The sequence below is a fragment of the Rousettus aegyptiacus genome, unplaced genomic scaffold (assembly GCF_014176215.1).
Source record: "Rousettus aegyptiacus isolate mRouAeg1 unplaced genomic scaffold, mRouAeg1.p scaffold_m13_p_12, whole genome shotgun sequence".
Taxonomy (NCBI): Eukaryota; Metazoa; Chordata; class Mammalia; order Chiroptera; family Pteropodidae; genus Rousettus; species Rousettus aegyptiacus.
The window spans coordinates 76,567,811-76,586,378 of NW_023416287.1; the positions used below are offsets into that span (position 1 = coordinate 76,567,811).

Sequence of the window (18,568 nt, forward strand, 5' to 3'; positions counted from 1 at the left end):
ATTTTAAAAGCAGTTTAAGGTCCATACAGTAAAGAAGAATGCTTACTACAGAGTTACTAAAACAAGGTTTCTTCAGTCTAAATTGAATATATAAATTTAATTTATATATTCAAAAGCCTTAAATGCACCTCAAAACATACATATGACCCAATTTTTATCTTGTTGCCATTTGTGATACAGGGTTATAAAATATAATTTTTTATTCATTCTATTTTTGCTTTTCTATAATATGAAATTAGTTCTGGGGAAGGGAACCTAATGTGTAACACTCATAAGGCTTTGACTTAAATGGCTTCCCTTAGGGACACAGCATAGCAATCAATTAAGTCATGAGTCGGGGATACCTGTCAATTTTGCTATATGATGCTGATTTCTTTGGAAGAGAGAGATAGCTAATTTTATTTTCTGGATATTTTTCCTGGACAAAAGTATGTAGAAACAATTATTAATATGTAAAAGATAAAATAAAAATAGGGTGGGTAAAACCCTAATGCAGCATGAACAAAATCCTTCTTTTAAAGGCAAAGAAAAAGTTGATATTAATATAGAAATATAGAAAAAGTCTGTTAAAGGATTCTCTTTAGTCAAAATATAGTTGGCAAGAAAGAATAAGATTCCTACCTTTCCTTCTATTTCACTTCTTTAGTCTACTTGTATCAATTTGGGAATTAGGAAAAGATTTTGTTACAAGAAAGACAAGGAAAACAAAGACATTTTAGGGTAATGTATACATTGTAACGAGAAAATTTTCAAGTAGTAGTCAATGGCCACAAAGCTAAAATTGAACATAGCATTTCTCATAAAAGTACAGTGACAGTCCAAGGAAGTAATATAATGAAGATGCAGCTTTTTCTACAACGGACCATTAAAGTGGCAATTTAATGATGATAATTCCCTTTGGTCAGCTGTCCTACAAGTTTGCAAATAAGAGACAGGCAATTTTGGTTTTTCTTTAGTTAAAGGAAAACCATGGTTTCCTTAAGGTCTAAAGTCAGAGATGTTATCAGACATGCGCCAGTTCTGGTGAGACTGCACACGTTGTACCGCATGTAAATCAGGTGAGAGGTGCGAAAGGAAGCCTTTGTAATGGATGTTATTCGCTTAATTTTATCAAGAACCTAAACGTGCACAGCAGCAATTACGGAAAAGTATTTACCTCATTTCATCAATAAAGCCAATGACCAGTAAAAATCTTCCCGAAAATCACTTGGTTTTACCAAATGATCGCACTGGGAGTAAGGTAAATAAGAACTCTCAAATATCCAAAGAACAATGATGAAAAAATGGTAGAATAAAATCAATTTTAGCAATTTACAGTCATCCCTTGGTATACATGAGGGACTGGTTCCAGGACCCGTCCCCACTCAAGATACCAAAATCTGTGAGTGCTCAAGTCCCTTATATAAAAATGGCATAGTATTTGGATATAACCTACACATGTATTCCCAAATACTTTAAATCATTTCTAGATTACTTATAATACCTAATACAACGTAAATACTATGTAAACAGTTGTTACACTGTATTGTTTAGGAAATAATGATAAGAAAAAAAGTTTGTACATGTTCAGTACAAACTCAACCAACCTAGCAGGCTATAGTACATGTTAGCAACAACATAACTTTTTTTTCTGAATATTTTCCAACTGAGTTTGGTTGTAACTGTAGATATAGAGCCTGCGGATATGGAGGGCTGGCTGTAGTTGCTTTCTTAATAAAAATGCCTCTCCAAGCAAAATTTTTAGGAAGCAGGTTTTTTTTCCCCCTTGTATATGTTTGATTTATATTTAGGAGACATGTTGTGACATTATTTGAACTAATTTACTGGTTATTATTCAACAGTCACTGCTAACTCTAACTCTTTGGTATGCCAACAAGCCAAATAAAGGAATGATTATAGTACTCTTAACGACTTCAACTTTATGTCAATTAAAATTTGAGTAAATTGGATGAGGAATTAGGCATGTTGAGCAAAAGAATACAAAAACTGAAAGAGAGACAAATAAAAACACGGAGGGAGAAATTAAAAATGCATTAACTGTGCACACAAAAAATCCAGTTACAAACTGCCTTTTACAAAAGGCCTCAAAACAGTTGCTATCTGAATACTCCTTACACCCTCTAAGAGCTGTGGTAACAGCAGAAATACTGAACACCTGCCCAGTGCTCTGTGCTCCCCTGTAATTTACTGGCCACAGTAGGTCTGGTTCGATGTACTCTAAGCAGCTGGGGAAGTTTTATTAACTCCTTCAGGTTACCAAGCTAACTGATGCAATTTAATCAATCCTCCCAATAGCTTAGCTACCAATTAGCTTACACAATAACCCAGATGACATTTGTTATACATTTACCATATACTGAATGACTAGTGTTATGAAAAGGCACGGGACTAGGCACTGGAGTAAAGCAGTGACCAACATATGTGACCCCTGCCTATGTGACGTTCAGAGTCCAGTAGGAGAGAACTGTGAATTGTGGGAAATGCCATGAAGGCAAAGAAATGGGAGAAGAGGGAGGATAAATAAGTGCAATTTAGACTGAGAGCTGAATAGAGCAGCACAGGAAGTGTCCCATTTAAGATTTCACATTACAGTGCTTTCAAGAATTTCACTCAGTGTCATCAGAGATTTCCAATTAAATGAGGAAGAATATCAGAAGTAGGAGAAAACGCCTAATTGTGGAATGCATAATTTATCAACAGTTTTAGCCAATATCTCTTGAATTACCAAAAATCAGACTATGCTTTATAGAGTCAGTGTGCTGATGAGAGCCTTCACAGGCTAAGACTTAGAGGATGATATGTAAAACTCACTTTTGAAAATGATCCCAAATATTTATTGTACGTGAGGGTTTGGTTTCCTGTTCTTATTTTTCTTTTCCCTAAACTTTTGTTTCAATTTTAATTTTATCAAAGTAACAAATGACAATAGTTTAAAAGCCAAGAATACTACTAGATTTGAAAGAAAAAAAAAGACCAGCCCCCTGGATTCATTCTTTCCTTTCCCCTAACTCCCACTCCCCAGAGGCAAATATTTTGAGCCATTTTAGCTATTTCCTCCTACGTCTGTCTTCTTATTCTGAAATAATGTATGTGCTGGTATTTCTTAATTTTTAATTTTATAATTTTCAGTCATCTATTGACTTCTTACCCTTGAAAAACTAGGCTTTTCCTCTTCGAAATTAATTTAAGAATCAGCTTAAGTTTTTCTAATTTATTAAACTGTAAAAATATGCATTTTTAAAAAACACCATATGAAGGAGACAACTAAAAAGAAATAGATATATCTCTAAGCCAAAATGTTAAAAGAAATGAAACCAAGATTTTACTGGGAACCTGAGAATAAGATCATGATTCACATTTTATAACACTGCTTTGAGACAATGGCAGTTAACCAAATTCCTTTGTATTTGAATAACTTATCTGCAAAAATGTGGGAGAGAGCGCAATCATTTGTCATGCTTCTCCTAGAGTAAAATCTGAGATCATGAGAGTTGGAGCATTTTCCAGAGCACCTTCTAAATTCAGTCAGGCCTCTCTTAACCGCACCCCATGATCATTCCCTTTGACTGACAAAATTTATTTTGTAATTCTCAGAGTATGAGGAATCCTAGGTGGTGGTTCTATTCCTTTTCTTTCTCTCTTTTGTTTTCTCTTCTTTTCTTTCTTTATAAGAGTCTGGCATTCCCAAATAGGCACAGCAGTCATCCTGCTGGCTTCCTCTCTTGCTCCTGTGCTATTACATTTAATTTGTGTGCTTTTATAACTTTGTACTTACGCCCACAGGCTTTTGAACAATGGGTACCCATTCAATAAATCCAAGAAATAAATGACTTGATGACTGTTAAGTGCTTTGAACTCAATGGACAGAAGGCTCTACATAAGTAATATAATACAAGGACACTAGGATGAAAGATTAAAAAGAAAAAAACAATCTAAACCTTTTACCAAAGTCTAATACGTACACACATACACAGAGATACTGTCATCCTTTGTTACACAGAACTCATTTTACCCATTTGTCCTCAGTTCTCAAAACCTCTTCCTCTATGTTTTTTGAGAATAAAATGACAAACATGTAAAAATACATTATACATGCTTTCAAAGAGTATTTCCTTTGAACCATGGATGGGATGGTGATTGAAGAGCTTATTATAATGTAAGAGATACTTAAATATATCCTGCAATCTCACGGAAATAATTCTAGTGCTATGACAAGGCCATTTGGAGCTTCCTATAACCTGAGTTGTGTGAATACACTTTGATTTTAGTACCTTTCGCTTGGTTTATTAAGCATAACTTAATTTAAAACCTGATAGACAGAGATAAAGAAAATTAATCAGGATATGTAGCTACTATGAGGTTTATTATTACGAGTACTGACATAAAACTTTCATTTTAAACGAGCTTAACTCATTAGTCCACACGAGAATTTCATAAACTTGGGTGTTCTAAGAAACAGCAATAGGAGGAAAGACATATTCGAAGATAAAAAAGGCTAAATAGGAGATCGAGAATAACTAATTTTATACTCCTTCTTTCCTAGACTTCAATTAAAAAATCTAATTCTTAAAAGAATCTTCTCATGATTAATCTAGCTACCTGTCAGCTTATACTATTCAAATTAATTCCCACTTTCACATGCCCATTTGTACATTTGCCAAATCTAGTGGATACGTTTTAATCCTCGCCTCATCCTCAATCTTCAATCCACAGTTGGTTCACCATTTCTTCCTCTTTAAGACATGCCCATCTGACACCATGCGTTTGGGGTCTCCCCTGTCCCCCTCGTTACAAGCATTTCCTCTTCCATCCGACATTCGAAGGTTGGGGGCCCCTCCGAGCTCTGGACTGACCACTCAATCCTTTTCATGCCACCTTCTCTCTCACTGTGCTCTCCTCGATCGCCATAACTTTGAAGATTTTATTCGGGTCGATGACACCAACATTTCCATTTCCAGTCTAGACCTTTCTGAGTTCCAAGCCACTATCTTGACCACCTTGGTTTAAATGGCCACTCAGTTTCAACTCTTACCTCTTTAAGTCACTTCTCTATAATACTTTTTCAAAGGTACATCCATTGTTTAAAACCCTTCAATGACTTTATACCAAACTACATGGATAACATCCCAAATCCTTACACTGAATACCTGGCATAGTATGACAATGACCTACACCTCCCATCTCATTTAGTGCTACTCTCCAAGACATTTTGGACTGCTTATAGTTTGCTGAATAAAGACAGTGCTGTCCTGTCTCAGGGCCTTTGCACATGCTGTTTAAAATATTCTACCCACCCTCCCACTCCCTTTCTGACTAACTCTTACTCATCTATCAGGTCTTAGTTAAATATCACTTTCTCACAGAGCAAATACCCATTTCCCCTACACCCCCAAGTCTAAATTAGGAGTCTCACAACTGTCTTGCATTATGTCACAGTTATTTTCCCTAGCTTTATTTATAATTTTGTGTTTGCCTCCTAAATTATTGTTTTTTTTCCTCCACTAGCTCCCTGAGGTGAGGTGAGGCAAGGTCCACGTCTGTTCATTCCTCACTCAATGCCTGGAGCAAAACATCACATGCACACAATCATTATTTTGAATAGATGATGCCCCTTTGAATTTATGATGTTTCACTTTTGTATTTACTGTATTTAATCCTACTTAAAAACGAATAATAATTAACTAATAATAGCACTGTTATGCTTATTTTCAAATATGGAAATTGAAACTCAAAAAGATTAAGTTGTCACCTCCATTATACTCTGGAATCAGTTCTGGAGCATTTTTGTTAGATGCAGACCTCATCTTTTATACTTGAGTCCCTATTAGGGAAAGAGCATTTTATCTATTTGCATCTGGAACCTAACAAGTCTTTTTTGGCATAGGATTTTCCCGTAACTTGAAAAAGAGCAGGTTAACAGTGGGCATCACTATTCCAATCACTTTTAATTTGCCACAATCACCACCAACAGCACACTCCATTATTCTTCTAAATGGAAAAGTGAGAAGGCTCTATAGGTAAACAGAACTCAGTGAAACAAAGAAAAAAATACATGCTGAAATTTCAAAAGTCGAGAAAAAGATAATTTAATAGTATGCTCTAAAACCCATAATTAAGCCAGAAATAGATTATTTATTCTTATGTTCAAATAAATTTTGCCCCAGAAGGACATATGAAAAGCTCATCTTACCTTACATTCCTAAACAATAATAAATATATTTGAATGAATACAATCATATGATAATATCCATCATTTACTGAAAACCTACTATGCCAAGAATGTTGTATGTATAATCACTAACACTGAGTCCCACTCTACAGAGTAGACATTAGTATCCTCATTTCATAGATAACTGAAGCTCAGAAAACTGTAATAACTTCTCTAAGGTCACTAACTAAATATTTCGTAACCAAGGTAACATACCTAGTTAAGTGCTAAAACTGAGTTAACTCCAGCCAAACTTGCAGTGTAAACTTATTCTATTATGCTACAATGCACTGAAAGAGAATTTTAAATAGCCTTCCTTGGGAATAAGCTTTGGTTTTTAGTGATGGGAGAAAAAAGGACATATTTTCTTGTCACTCAGGTGGCAGTAGCTGTAGTGGTGGTATTCATGGACCCCAACATTATACAGTACTTGTTACAGAACACTTGTTACACTGCACTAAGTGCTTTCTATGCATTCTTTCATTTACTTCTCAGAATAATCCCACGAACTAGGTGTTACTGTTAGTATTTAATGAGAAAACCAAAGAACAGAGGGGTTAATAAGGTCGAAATCACATGAAGGATAAATTTAGTTTTTATTCCCTCAGATTCCAGTGCTCATATCCTTTAACTTATAAAACAAACAAACAAAAAACAACTAATAGTAAAAGACACACAACAAGTATATCTTAACCAGCAGCTCAGTGATGTTAAGTATATTCACGCTGTGTGCAATTCCTTTATCCTGTTTTATTTCCTATAGGACCATTTAACATTTCATTCATTTGTCTATGCATATAATCATTACACATCTCTTCACTAGAATGTAGGCTTCATGACGCATTTCTGTCTTCACTGATATCTGCACAGGACAGATAAAAGTGCCTGAAAAAACAGTAGTTGCTCCCTACTTGCTGGATGAAAGAATAAGGCATTTCAAGGACCATTGGAGTGTGTTTATCTATGCATCACTCTTTTGTAACTGGTATCATTAACTGTTAACCTGGAGAATATTAGTAATTGTCTGTAGCATTCATAATGGGTAGGAAAAACTCAGGACTTGGAGTTGGTTAATGAGCTAAAGCACTACTACTAACGAAGCAAAAGTTACTCTTACTCTAATTTGAAATCACTGACCAGTATGAAACAATTTCATAAGAAAGATAGTATCTGCTTGTTAAAGGCTCAGTACTTTTTAGCCTTTGAACATACCCTTAAAAAGGAAAAATGACTAATTCAATCACTAAATTGATAAACAAGCACTGTACATTAAAAGAAAAAGAGCTATGTTTCAGAGCAACACAATACTCTCCACATGCCTTTAGCCAAAATACAAATTTGAGATCACAGAAAATACCAGGTGAGAGATTACAGGTAACTTAAATGTGTGAAAATAATTAATCATGACTGCCCTACTGAATATTAAACAAATATACTAAGTAATTTCATTTCAGTGGTACCAAGTGCATTCAAGGACTGAGGTTTAGTTCTGATATGCCAACTGTCCAAAATAACTGCTGTGTTATATCGACAAATCAAGAAAACAAACCCACTCAATCGTGAAATATAGCCTCTAACAGTCAGTGCACAAATTAACTTGCCTTTGTACTTCCCAAGTATACCAGTTCTCATGACTGAGATCTCCAAGATTCACACCTCAGAAACTCAAATCATTTACGAATATATAAAGAAACAATTTATGCTTAACTTTATATCATGTTGACTCTTCTAATAATACCTGAAGTCTCAAATAATTCTGATGCTTTCATGTTCATTTTTGCATGTGTAAGGTGATCCCCTAATAGTCTTCTAAGGATTCTTGACAGTTTTTTTTCCCCCCAAGAAATCCAATGGATTTCCAGAAAAACGGGCAGAGCTGAATTCTCAAATACAATTTGTTTTCAGGAATTAAATCGACTAAGGAAAGAGTTAAATTTTCACTCATACAATGAGTAAGATTACTTGTATTGGGGGGGTCTTATCTGGAAAAACTAAAATAAAGTGCCATTTTAAAAACACTTGCAGCTTTGACTATAATCAACTGTAATAATAAGATACCAGCTCAAAAAAATTCTTTTCATTTAAACCTCTTTTGTAATAGTGCTTTTTAATAACCCTCATAATAACCGAATTAAAGGACCCCAACAGAAATCATTCATCCCACATAAAACAAACATTGCCTTTTCTTCTTAGCTTTGTTTTACAAGCTACATTATTTCCAGATGACGCTTGAGGGGACTATGGTTTCAAGAATTAGATGCTTAAATAGACAGCTGCTTTCTATTTGCCATGTAAATCAAGGATATATCAAAGAAAATTCCAAATAGTAGACTTCTTTTCTTCCTATTAGGAACTACAAACTCAGGGATAAGGGGAAAGAGGGGGAGAAATAATCAAAATTTGAGCAACAGAAAATTAAAATAATGCTTTCTTAAATAACAAAGAAAATTTGAAAAGATCTCAGAAAAAAGTGTTTTATTAGCGCTGCGCAGCAGCAGGTAAGAATTTTTTCACTAAATGGGAAGGGGAAAAAAAGGAAACTGTGATCACTGGTTTTTACAAATTTATCACACATTGCTACTGAATTTAATATGCATGGGTTATTTTTTCTCTGTTCTTTAAACTTCACTTAGAAAGTTAATTAATCATTGCCAGATTTCAATGCAAACACATTCTATTTCCTTTTATAAGCCAGTGGAAGAAACATAAAAGTTATTTAAGTATTTTTAATGATTAAAAAAAATCTTTAAAAGAGTATTCTACCATACTCCATAAGAAAGGAAAGACAAACTTTCTCTCCAGGAATTAAGAGCAATATTCTTTCCCTCAATTGAGGTATACTTTTTTTAAGAATGAAGAAATTATTATTATTGTTATTATATTTATATTTATTTATTTATTTAACAAGAGGGAACTCTCCAACTAAATATTGTCCTCAAAAACTTTCTGGAACTCCTCGATCAGAAGTGCATCCAAAACCAAGTTATAATACAACCAAGAAAATCAGCCTTATTATGTTAAAGTCAGGCCTGGTTTTTAATGAAGGGGGAAAAAAAAGGCAGGGTGGGTAGGGAGCTTGCTCACTTGCTAGAGGCTTTATTTATTGGAATTTTAAAATCAATTATATTAAAGAAGAAACTTCCTAGGACCTAAACAATGTGGGGTTTGGGATCTATTTAAGTTCAAAGCAGTTATGTTCTTTAAGGGTGTTCACCAACCTTATTCTCAGGGTTTGGCTCTGTTCTTTTTACACTAGTTTCTACATTATGGAAGTACCTATAGATCATGAAACTTCATGCTCCTCCTTGGGAGAACTGGTTGATTCTAGGGCTGAAGCAGGGAGAAAATACAAGATGAGTTGTAGCATCTTGGGAGCCTTTAAAAAAAGGGGAGAAAGAAGGGGAGGGAGGGGGAAAAAAAGGAACATAATTCAAAGGGCAAAGGACACGACCTGAAAGAACGCCCAATGGTCAAAGTTGAGACAACCTGAGCAACAGAGTAACAGTCCTGGATTACAAAACGAAGAATAAAATTAGTAAACAGGAGTCTGTACTGACAAAAATAATAACTGCATAAATAAATACATTGGGGAGAGGTGACAACTATTCCTTGCAGAAGAATTCTATTAATAAATGTAGAGGAAATGAGACAAATAGAAAATCACTAATAAATCAGGAAAATATGCTGCAGGCAAGATAAATCAATAGATGCTAAAATTTGTGGGAAAATGTTTAAGCAGAAACAGGATGTTGGTATAGTCTCAAATATCTCCCCCAAATATACAGTAATTTCAAAAGGAAAGTTGGCAAGATTACAGTGAAGGATATTGGTACAGGCTTCTGGTCCAGATGGCAGAGTAGGTAAATGCTGTGCTGGCCTTCTCTCACAACCACATCAGAATAACAATGAAACTATAGAACCACTATCACTGGGAGTCACCTGAAGTCTAGCTGAACAGAAGTACTACAACTAGGGACGTACAGAAGACGCCACCTTGAGACTGGTGAGCAGTAGTGTATAAGAGCCGGCTTTCCTGTCTCCCTGCCTGCTTGCTCGGTGGCAGTTCCCTAGGGCTGTCTGTCCCCTCTGGAGCCTCAGCAGATCCTTCTCTCAGAAGTCACGACCAAGAGCCCTGAACAGGAGCCATCGTGCAGTGCTAGAGCTGCACTAAGACCATGATGATCTTCTGAAATGTTCTTATCTTTCTGTGTGGTGTGGCCCTGCTGGCAGTGGGCATCCGGGTGTCAGTCGATGGGCCATTCTTCCTGAAGATCTTCGGGCCACTGTCGTGCAGTTTGTCAATGCGGGCTATTTCCTCATCGCAACTGGTGCTGTGCTCTCTGCTGTTGGTTTCCTGAGCTGCTATGGTGCTCACACTGAGAACAAGTTCATCTCCATCCTCCACCTCATCTTCACTGCTGAGGCTGCAGCTGCTGTGGCCACCCTGGTGTACATAATGGCTGAGCGCTTCCTGACATTGTTGGTAGTGCCAAACAAGACAGTCTATCATTCCCAGAAGGACTCCCCAGGTGTGGACACAAACCTGAAAGGGCTCAAGTGCTGTGGCTTCAACAACTACACGGATTTGGAGGCTCTCCCCATCTCTTATTAGAGAACCGTGTCTTTCCCCAATACTGCTGCTCTGATGATGCTGACAGCACAGCCGAGGAGCCCTGCGGCAAGGAGAAGGCTGAGGACGAGGCTGCAGAGGTGTGGGCTGGCATGGAAGGCTGGGGCTGCTTTGATGGTCTTGGCGTGCTGAAGGAGGGTGGGAGGCAGCTGCTGACTATAGATTCTCTCTCTCTCTTCCCTCTGCCAAGGTTGCTTCAATCAGCTTCGGTATAACATCTGAACCAATGCAATCACTGTGGGTGGTGCAGTGGCCGGAATTGGGGGCTTGGAGCTGACTGCCAGGATTGTGTCCACGTATCCGTACTGCAATTTGAAATAAGTCTGCTTCTGCCTCCATCACTGCTGCTGCCACATCGGACCTGGGAAGAGGCACCCTGGTACTGCCAGGCAGCAGCAATCGGGGTGGAGACAGGATCTTAACAGTGTCATTGGTCCAGAGTGGGCCTGGCCTTGCTACTCTTGAGGCTGTGCTGACTTTGCCTTCCACTGGTGGGGCTGGTGTCCACTTGTTCCAGAGCCAGTTCTTAGGTGGCCAATGCCCCTGCCCATTCCTCCGGTCTCTCTCTCAAACCCTTGACATGCCTTCAGGCCCTTGGGGGCTCTCGGTGATCCCAGTACTCCACTGGGGGATGAGAGAAAGGCAACCTATATCTTGGGCATATACGAAGTTAGCAGTAACTGGTGGAAGTGTAGAAGGCACTTCAGAACTCATAAACCAATTTAAATGTTTCCATTTGGAAAATATGAAAAGGAATCTTGGTAAATATTACCCCAGCGAAGTGATCAAGGTAAACATAGGTAAGTGTCACCAGCGGTACATACAACATCACGTCGTCCCTGATACGGTGCTCTGAAAAGGGCCCCTCACCTCTGCGGTGTCCTTCCCAACAACGCACTACGTCAATCCAACCGCGAGAAAATGCCACCGGAACCCAAGTTCAGGGACATTCTGCAAAACAGCTGACCAGTACTCTCCTGAAGTCCCAAGGTCATGAAAGACAAGGAAAGACTAAGGGGACATGACAACAAAATGCAACATGAGATCCTGCGCTGGGCCCTAGAAAAGAATCAAGGCATTATTATCAAAACTAGGAACACTCGAATGAGATTTGTGTTTTAATTAGCAGTATTGTACCAAGGTTAATTTCTTAGTTTTGATAAACGTCCAAAGGTTATGTAAGACATTTACAAAAGAGAAAACTGAGTGAAGGACATATAGAAATTCTTTAGAACTCTTCTGTAAGTCGAAAATTATCTGAAAATAATAAAAGACAAAAGGAAGGAGGAAGGGAGCGGAAAGTAAGTTCTATCCATACTTGATAAAGATGTTACATTCTGTACCAAGAAGAAGAGTATAAAGTAAAAAGTGTAAAGTTCTAATTTCTTTTTCCTTCAGTCTGACTCCTTACGGGTAGCACTATTTAATACTTTACTATGAATTATTCCAGAAAAATTAAGTGCATGTTTTCAAACATACATTAAATATACCTATCTACTATAAAGTGCAGGTTTTTAAAAACCGATTTAAGTGTTATGAATCTTTTCACATAAACCCATATAGTTTGAATTCACTTTTTTTAAAAAAAAATGGTTGCAGAATATTACATTGAATAAATTTATACTTTATTCAATCTGTCTCTTACTGATGGACATTTTGCTTGTTCCCATTTTCTGCTCTTAAACCAGGCTGAAAAATACACATACCTCTGTGTAAATGTTTATCTAATTGACATTATCAGTTTCTAAAGTCACTGCTCAAGAAACATTTTCCCTCCTTGAAAATATTAACTTTTCCAAAGTATATGATTTATTTTCCTACATTCATCTTTATATGACAATGCCAGCCAACATGACATCTATCTGCTATTACATTCGACAAATGGTTCTTTTTTTCCTGTTTTTTTTTTTTTTACTAGTGCTCCAAATACTACTTTTTAAAAAATGGCATCAAGATAAAATTCACACACAATAGACTGCACCTAATTAAAATGTATCATTCAATGGTTGTTAGTCTATTCACAGAGTTGTACAACCATCCCCACATCTAATTTTAAAATGTTTTCATCATGCCCCAAAGAAAACATGTGGCCTTTTCTTACTGGCTTCTTTCACTTAGCTTGTTTTCAGGGTTTATCCATGTTGAAGCATGCCATCAGTACTTTACCTCCTTTTTATTGCTGAATAATATTCCATTGTATGGACATACCAAATTTATCCATTGATGGACATTTGGGTTGTTGCTATGTTTTTAGCTCTTATGAATAACAGTGCTATGCACATTCACATTTTTGCATGGATGTGTTTTTAGTTCTTTGGGGTATTTATAACCACATGCTGGGTCATACAGTTATTCTTTGTTTAGCCTTTTGAGAAACTACACTTTGTTTTCCAGAGCAGATACATAATTTTACATTCTCACTAGCATTTATATGAGGACTCTAATTTCTCGACACCTCGCCAACACATGTGATTATCTGCCTTTTTGATTAGTCACCCCAATGGGTGTAAGCTTCACTGTGGTTTTGATTTGCATCTCCCTAATGGCTAATCATGTTAAACACCTTTTGATGTGTGTACTGGTCACCTGTATGTCTTCTTTGGAGAAATGTCTATTCAGATCTTTGCCCATATTTTTTAATGTAGTAAAGCTTTACTGCTGACTTGCATCAGGTCCAACAGGGTACTCAGTTCATCTTCCGTGAGATGATTCAGGGGTCCAAACCCTGTGACCATCCTCTGTGAGACCTCGGAATCTCCCACTGGATTTCCTTCATCCAGCTAGCAGACACCAAGAGAAGTCTGGAAGATGCTGCGACAGTGACATGCCTTCCGCCTACATTGCACCGGCAAGAGCTAGCCAGATGAACCCATCAAGATATAAGAGTGCTGGAAAATGCTGCTTAGCTGGGTAATCAGGAAAGGAAATGTTTTGTTTTGTTTTTTTCTGATTCTGGCTCCTTATTCTTTTTGGCTTGTGCCTTTGCATTTACTGTTTGAAATGAGACGGGAGAGTCTGTCCTACGGAAAGGTTCAAAAGGCCTTTGATGATCAAAGGGCAATATAATTTGGTCCTGTATGCTACCTCCCAGAATAAAAGTTAGATTCTTCTCATCTCGAATAGTTAAGATGACTGTTAGAAATTAGAAGAACAAAGCTTCTATGACATTGTGACAATATTCATATTTAAAAACCATGGTTATAGTTTAAAAAGCAACTACAACTCATTTATTACTTTTATTTCCTTTTCTATATTGAGGTTCTATATTTGGTTCTCAAACCAAAGTTGTTTGAGACATTTATTCTCCTTCTTAAAAACTGTTGGAAGAGTCTTCTTTAATAATCCTCTCCTGTCTCTTTAGTCATTGAATAAAATTTTATGAAGCTTGGCTAAGTCAGCAGAACTTCACTGTCCTTCCTAAGTACCTTTACTGCCCCTGTAGAAACTGCAGGACCAACCACCACTCTCTGTAGCAGGCATTCTTTCTCCCCACAGAGGACTTTACTGCAATTTTTAAATTGCCCCTTTAGCGGCCAAAGTTTTTCCTCATTATCGATAGAACTTGGTTGAAGGCTTCGAGTTTCCCCTGAGATGTTCAGACAAACGTGGTTGTAATAAAGTAATAATACTAATGTTTTGTAACTTGTTTTTTGCTTTCTATGTTGTTATTCAATTGACTTGTGAATTATTCAGTATAATGAGAATACACATTTTCTTAATAAAGCCAGAAACCTCTAGGTATACCGAAAGAACTCTGTGTACTACAGTGAGAGAAACACACACACACACACACACACACACACACACACACACGCACGCACGCATCCTTATTTTTAAGCACTTATTCAAAATCTTTGCTAATAGAGTTTATCCAGTCCTGATGTAGAAAGTATACATCAGGGAATCCACTGCTGTCTTAAGACCCTTTCATTTTCCTTTTCCACCTTTATAAACAAGTGGTCTGAAGCATTAGCCCAGGACACAGAATTTCATGTGGTTATTGGAAAAGGCATTTAAGTAAAATTTCTAGGGAAGAAAAAGGAAGGAACATGTTTTATCCTCCCAGTTAATGACCAACTTAAAAGAGAATGACAATGAGAGCAAAGTTTCAAAGGTACAAATCACTTTTACATAGTGTCTGAGCAATGGAAATGGCAAATAAAACACTGAGTTATCACAAAAGAAGAACATCCTGTAGCACTTACTTTTACGGTTGCTGTTTTCTTTAATCGCCTGCAGATCAGTGGCAGGAGGAGCGATTCAGTTATCATCACTACCACTGCACCAGTGTTACCCACCCTCTTCAATTAACTCCGAGGAAAGGCAGCAAAATTTAAGTTCATAAATCCATTTGGATAATGTTGTGATTTGTAAAGTCTCATAAACACAAATGTTAAAATAAGGACTGTCAATGACAGATTCCAAATGGAATTTTCCCAGTATTTCTAGGAAGCAGATGCTTTCAGAAATTCATTTTTACTTGGTGAAAATTTCATGCAAGAAGAAAACAGTGACTCTGAAAACTGTAAGGTTCAATAGGAGAATTCTTATTAACTGTTAAGTTCACTGCATCATCACCTCCATAATTGGCAAATATTATTAAATATGACCTATTTTCTCAAAGAAATATCAATTTTCTGGTCTCTGATTAGAGGAGAATGCTGTGAGGGCAAGGGCAACCTGAAGATTATTTACATTCAACACATTTTTGAGGAATAATAATACAGGAATACTACAAAAATCAAATGATAATTGTATAAAAATAACAAAACATTTACGGATGAACCAAATTCAAATTCTTAATAAACACAACCTCCACTGCCACTCTGACCCTAACTGAGATTCCTAAGGAGCAATTAAGAAGAAGTATTTTTCTTATAAATAAGTCACGGCAAGAGTAGAAGTCAGTAAGCTATTATGCTAATTTTTAAAAAAAGTTTAGAATATTCAACTAGCAGGAAAATCTTAAAAGATAAAGTTGTTTTTTTTTTTTAAGAGAAGTATTTTGGAATTATAAACTTAATATCTTAATGGGATGACAGATTATATCGCACACACACCAAGTAAATAAATAAAAGAAAAGAAAAATAGCACCAGTCAGGTTGCGGCCACACATAGCTATCTCTGTTTATCAACGACTGCTATCCGGACTGGGTGCTGTTCCCACAGTCCCATATCAGCACGACCGTTTAGAAATGAAACAAACCACAGGAAGCAAGCAAAACAACTCTCTGGCTGTCTGGTCTGCATCACTACTTTCACCTCAGAATCTAGAAATCCTCTCATAAGGTTTCTAAATATCAACCCACCAAGCTGTCTGGAGATTTAGGGAGGTTCTTATTAGAGCTTGATGTACTACTTCTGTGGCTTATGACAAGATAATTTGTAGCATCCTTATCTAAGCCATGTTCCCAAACATAAGAAACGGCGCAGATAGTGGCATTGCCCTACAGGATCTCATAATGCATTCTCCTTCCTGTTATTGCATAATGCTCATCCCTGTGTTGCTTCTGTTCTATTCCATCACCGTCCTGATGTCAGGTGGTAATAAGCTCTTTATCTTTAACGTGGATGGAGCAAAGGCAACACGTTACTGCTATTCTCTGCTGACCAGGGCTGACAAGAGTAGGGTAGCAAACTGACCTGAGCAAAGCCAATTAGAGTCTCTTTCCCAGGAAGAGACAATTAGGGCTTCAAGACTATGATCAGTCAGCTAAAGGCGTGACACTCACAAGGACATGTTATGGGGTGAGAGGCAGAAAGGGACGAAGTGCTGAGGTTGCTATTTCACATTCAGCAAATGGAGAAACCTGGCCTATAGGAAGCAGAATAACAACACTGAAGCAAAAGGCAGCAGAGAACAGAAATCAAATGGCCTCAGAAAGAAAGGGTATTCTTGAATCCAATGGCTTTTCAGTGTCAGGTTCTCATTCACTATGCAATCCAGGTTTACTTCTTCCCCTTGAGTTCAGTGAGAAACCTTTGCATACTTCTTACAAAAATCCCTCCTTTTATTTTTCGATAATTAGTTTGAGAGGTTTCTTGAGTAGGATAATAAGAGTCCTAATTATTAATAATCATCGATTTACGGTTGACTTTCTTCAACTATTAGTTCATAATCATTAATTTTTTCCCCTTGACTTGAGACGTCCCTCCTTTATTTGCGTATTAGAGATCTCTAGGGCACCAGGATCACAGGCAGATCTTGAGAAGAGGGGGTGTACCATTTATAAATTTAGCAATAAAGAAAAATTTTTTATTGACAAAGTAAGGTAACTACTTACGTAATCTGGTAGTGGAACATCATTGGAACTCAGCGAGCCTCTCAAGGACTGTGTGGCTTGTTCCAGAACCTTGTTGTGTTTTTTAGACAGCAAGGAAAACAAACTGAAAAAAATAAATAAATAAAAAACCCAATTATATAAAAGGACTAAGTGTCTCCTTTTCTAGGTCTTATATGGAATTAGAGAGTTCCACAGAATGTCAATTATTTTAAAATACACATGTAACGATTCTTTTTCATGCTCATGTTAACAGCAGGATTAACAATACTATTGATATAACAAAAAAATGAAGTGAGGAGAATGTTTAAATTATAAGGATTCTAAAGATTTTAAAAGTTTGATGAATTAAAATGATATTTCAAACATAGGAGAAATATTCAGAAGATTACTATAGTGGAAAAGGCAGTAGGCAGAGATTTAAAAAACCTGAGCTATAGACTGACTTTCTAAGTATGGTATAATCTATTACAAGTCATGTGAGTGTGTCGTGTCTCGATTTTCACATCTTTCAAATAAGTGTGTTAGGTTAGATTACTTCTCTAGCATAATATACTCTATGATTTAATATTATAGCTTCAAAAATTACTTACATATTATAAGACCTCTGCCTCTGACCATGATGAATTAACTAGTACTGAATAGCTCCTGCTGTAAACAACTAAGAAGCTAGACAAAATATATAAAACAACTGTTTTCAGATGTTATACTGAAATCTGACGTGCAAGATTCTGATGCCTCAAAGGAAAGAGATCTACATGGGCACCATATGGTGAATTTCCACCTAGAGAAATATTCCAGACTGTAATTCAGAATAGTGGGACCCAAACAGTACACAGCAGAATTGTGCTGAGCTAAGAAGACAGATATGAATTTGGGATTGCTGTGTCGGCTGGAATTTGCGGGGTAGATTACCATGAAAGAAATGCAAGACGGAGGTCCAGAAATCTGCCAAGGGTCCTCTTGAGTGTTTGGCTAAATACTAAGCTGGACTGTGCAAAGAAAGACCCCACACAAGGTGAGGCAGTTAAACAATTATCTAGGAACTGAAAACTTAACAGAGATTTTGTAGGTCACAAAAGGCTGAGGGATGCTGACATTCCAACCAGCCAAAGTGGATAAAACTCATTGAACATGGCCATTCAACTGAATTCTCAGAAAGGCCATGCTTTAGGAGGAGGGCTATTCTAACCCAGAGTAAAGATTATTTTAAAGGTACCCTAACACACCTAAATAAGCAATTTTCAAAGGATAAAGCTAATTTACATTAAACGTAAGTGAGCTAAACACTTCAGTTAAACAGCAGAGTTTGTCAGACTGGATAAAAAAGCAAAACTCAATCATATGCTGTTTATAAAAGTCACATTTGTATATTTCAAGACAGATAAGCTAACAGTAAAATGATGCAAAAAAGATACATAAACACTAATCATAAGAAAGCTGAAGTGG

General features: G+C 36.8%; 1 protein-coding gene across 5 annotated transcripts in view; it reads right to left on the reverse strand.

The window, feature by feature from the left end:
- The window catches only part of DYM (dymeclin), a 257,018-nt gene that overhangs the window by 62,753 nt on the left and 175,697 nt on the right, over positions 1-18,568 (reverse strand). For all 5 annotated transcript variants that reach the window (XM_036230028.1, XM_036230032.1, XM_036230030.1 and 2 more), the window contains one exon: positions 17,123-17,225. In XM_036230028.1, the coding sequence (XP_036085921.1) occupies positions 17,123-17,225 (103 nt within the window). The remainder of the gene's footprint in view (positions 1-17,122; positions 17,226-18,568) is intronic.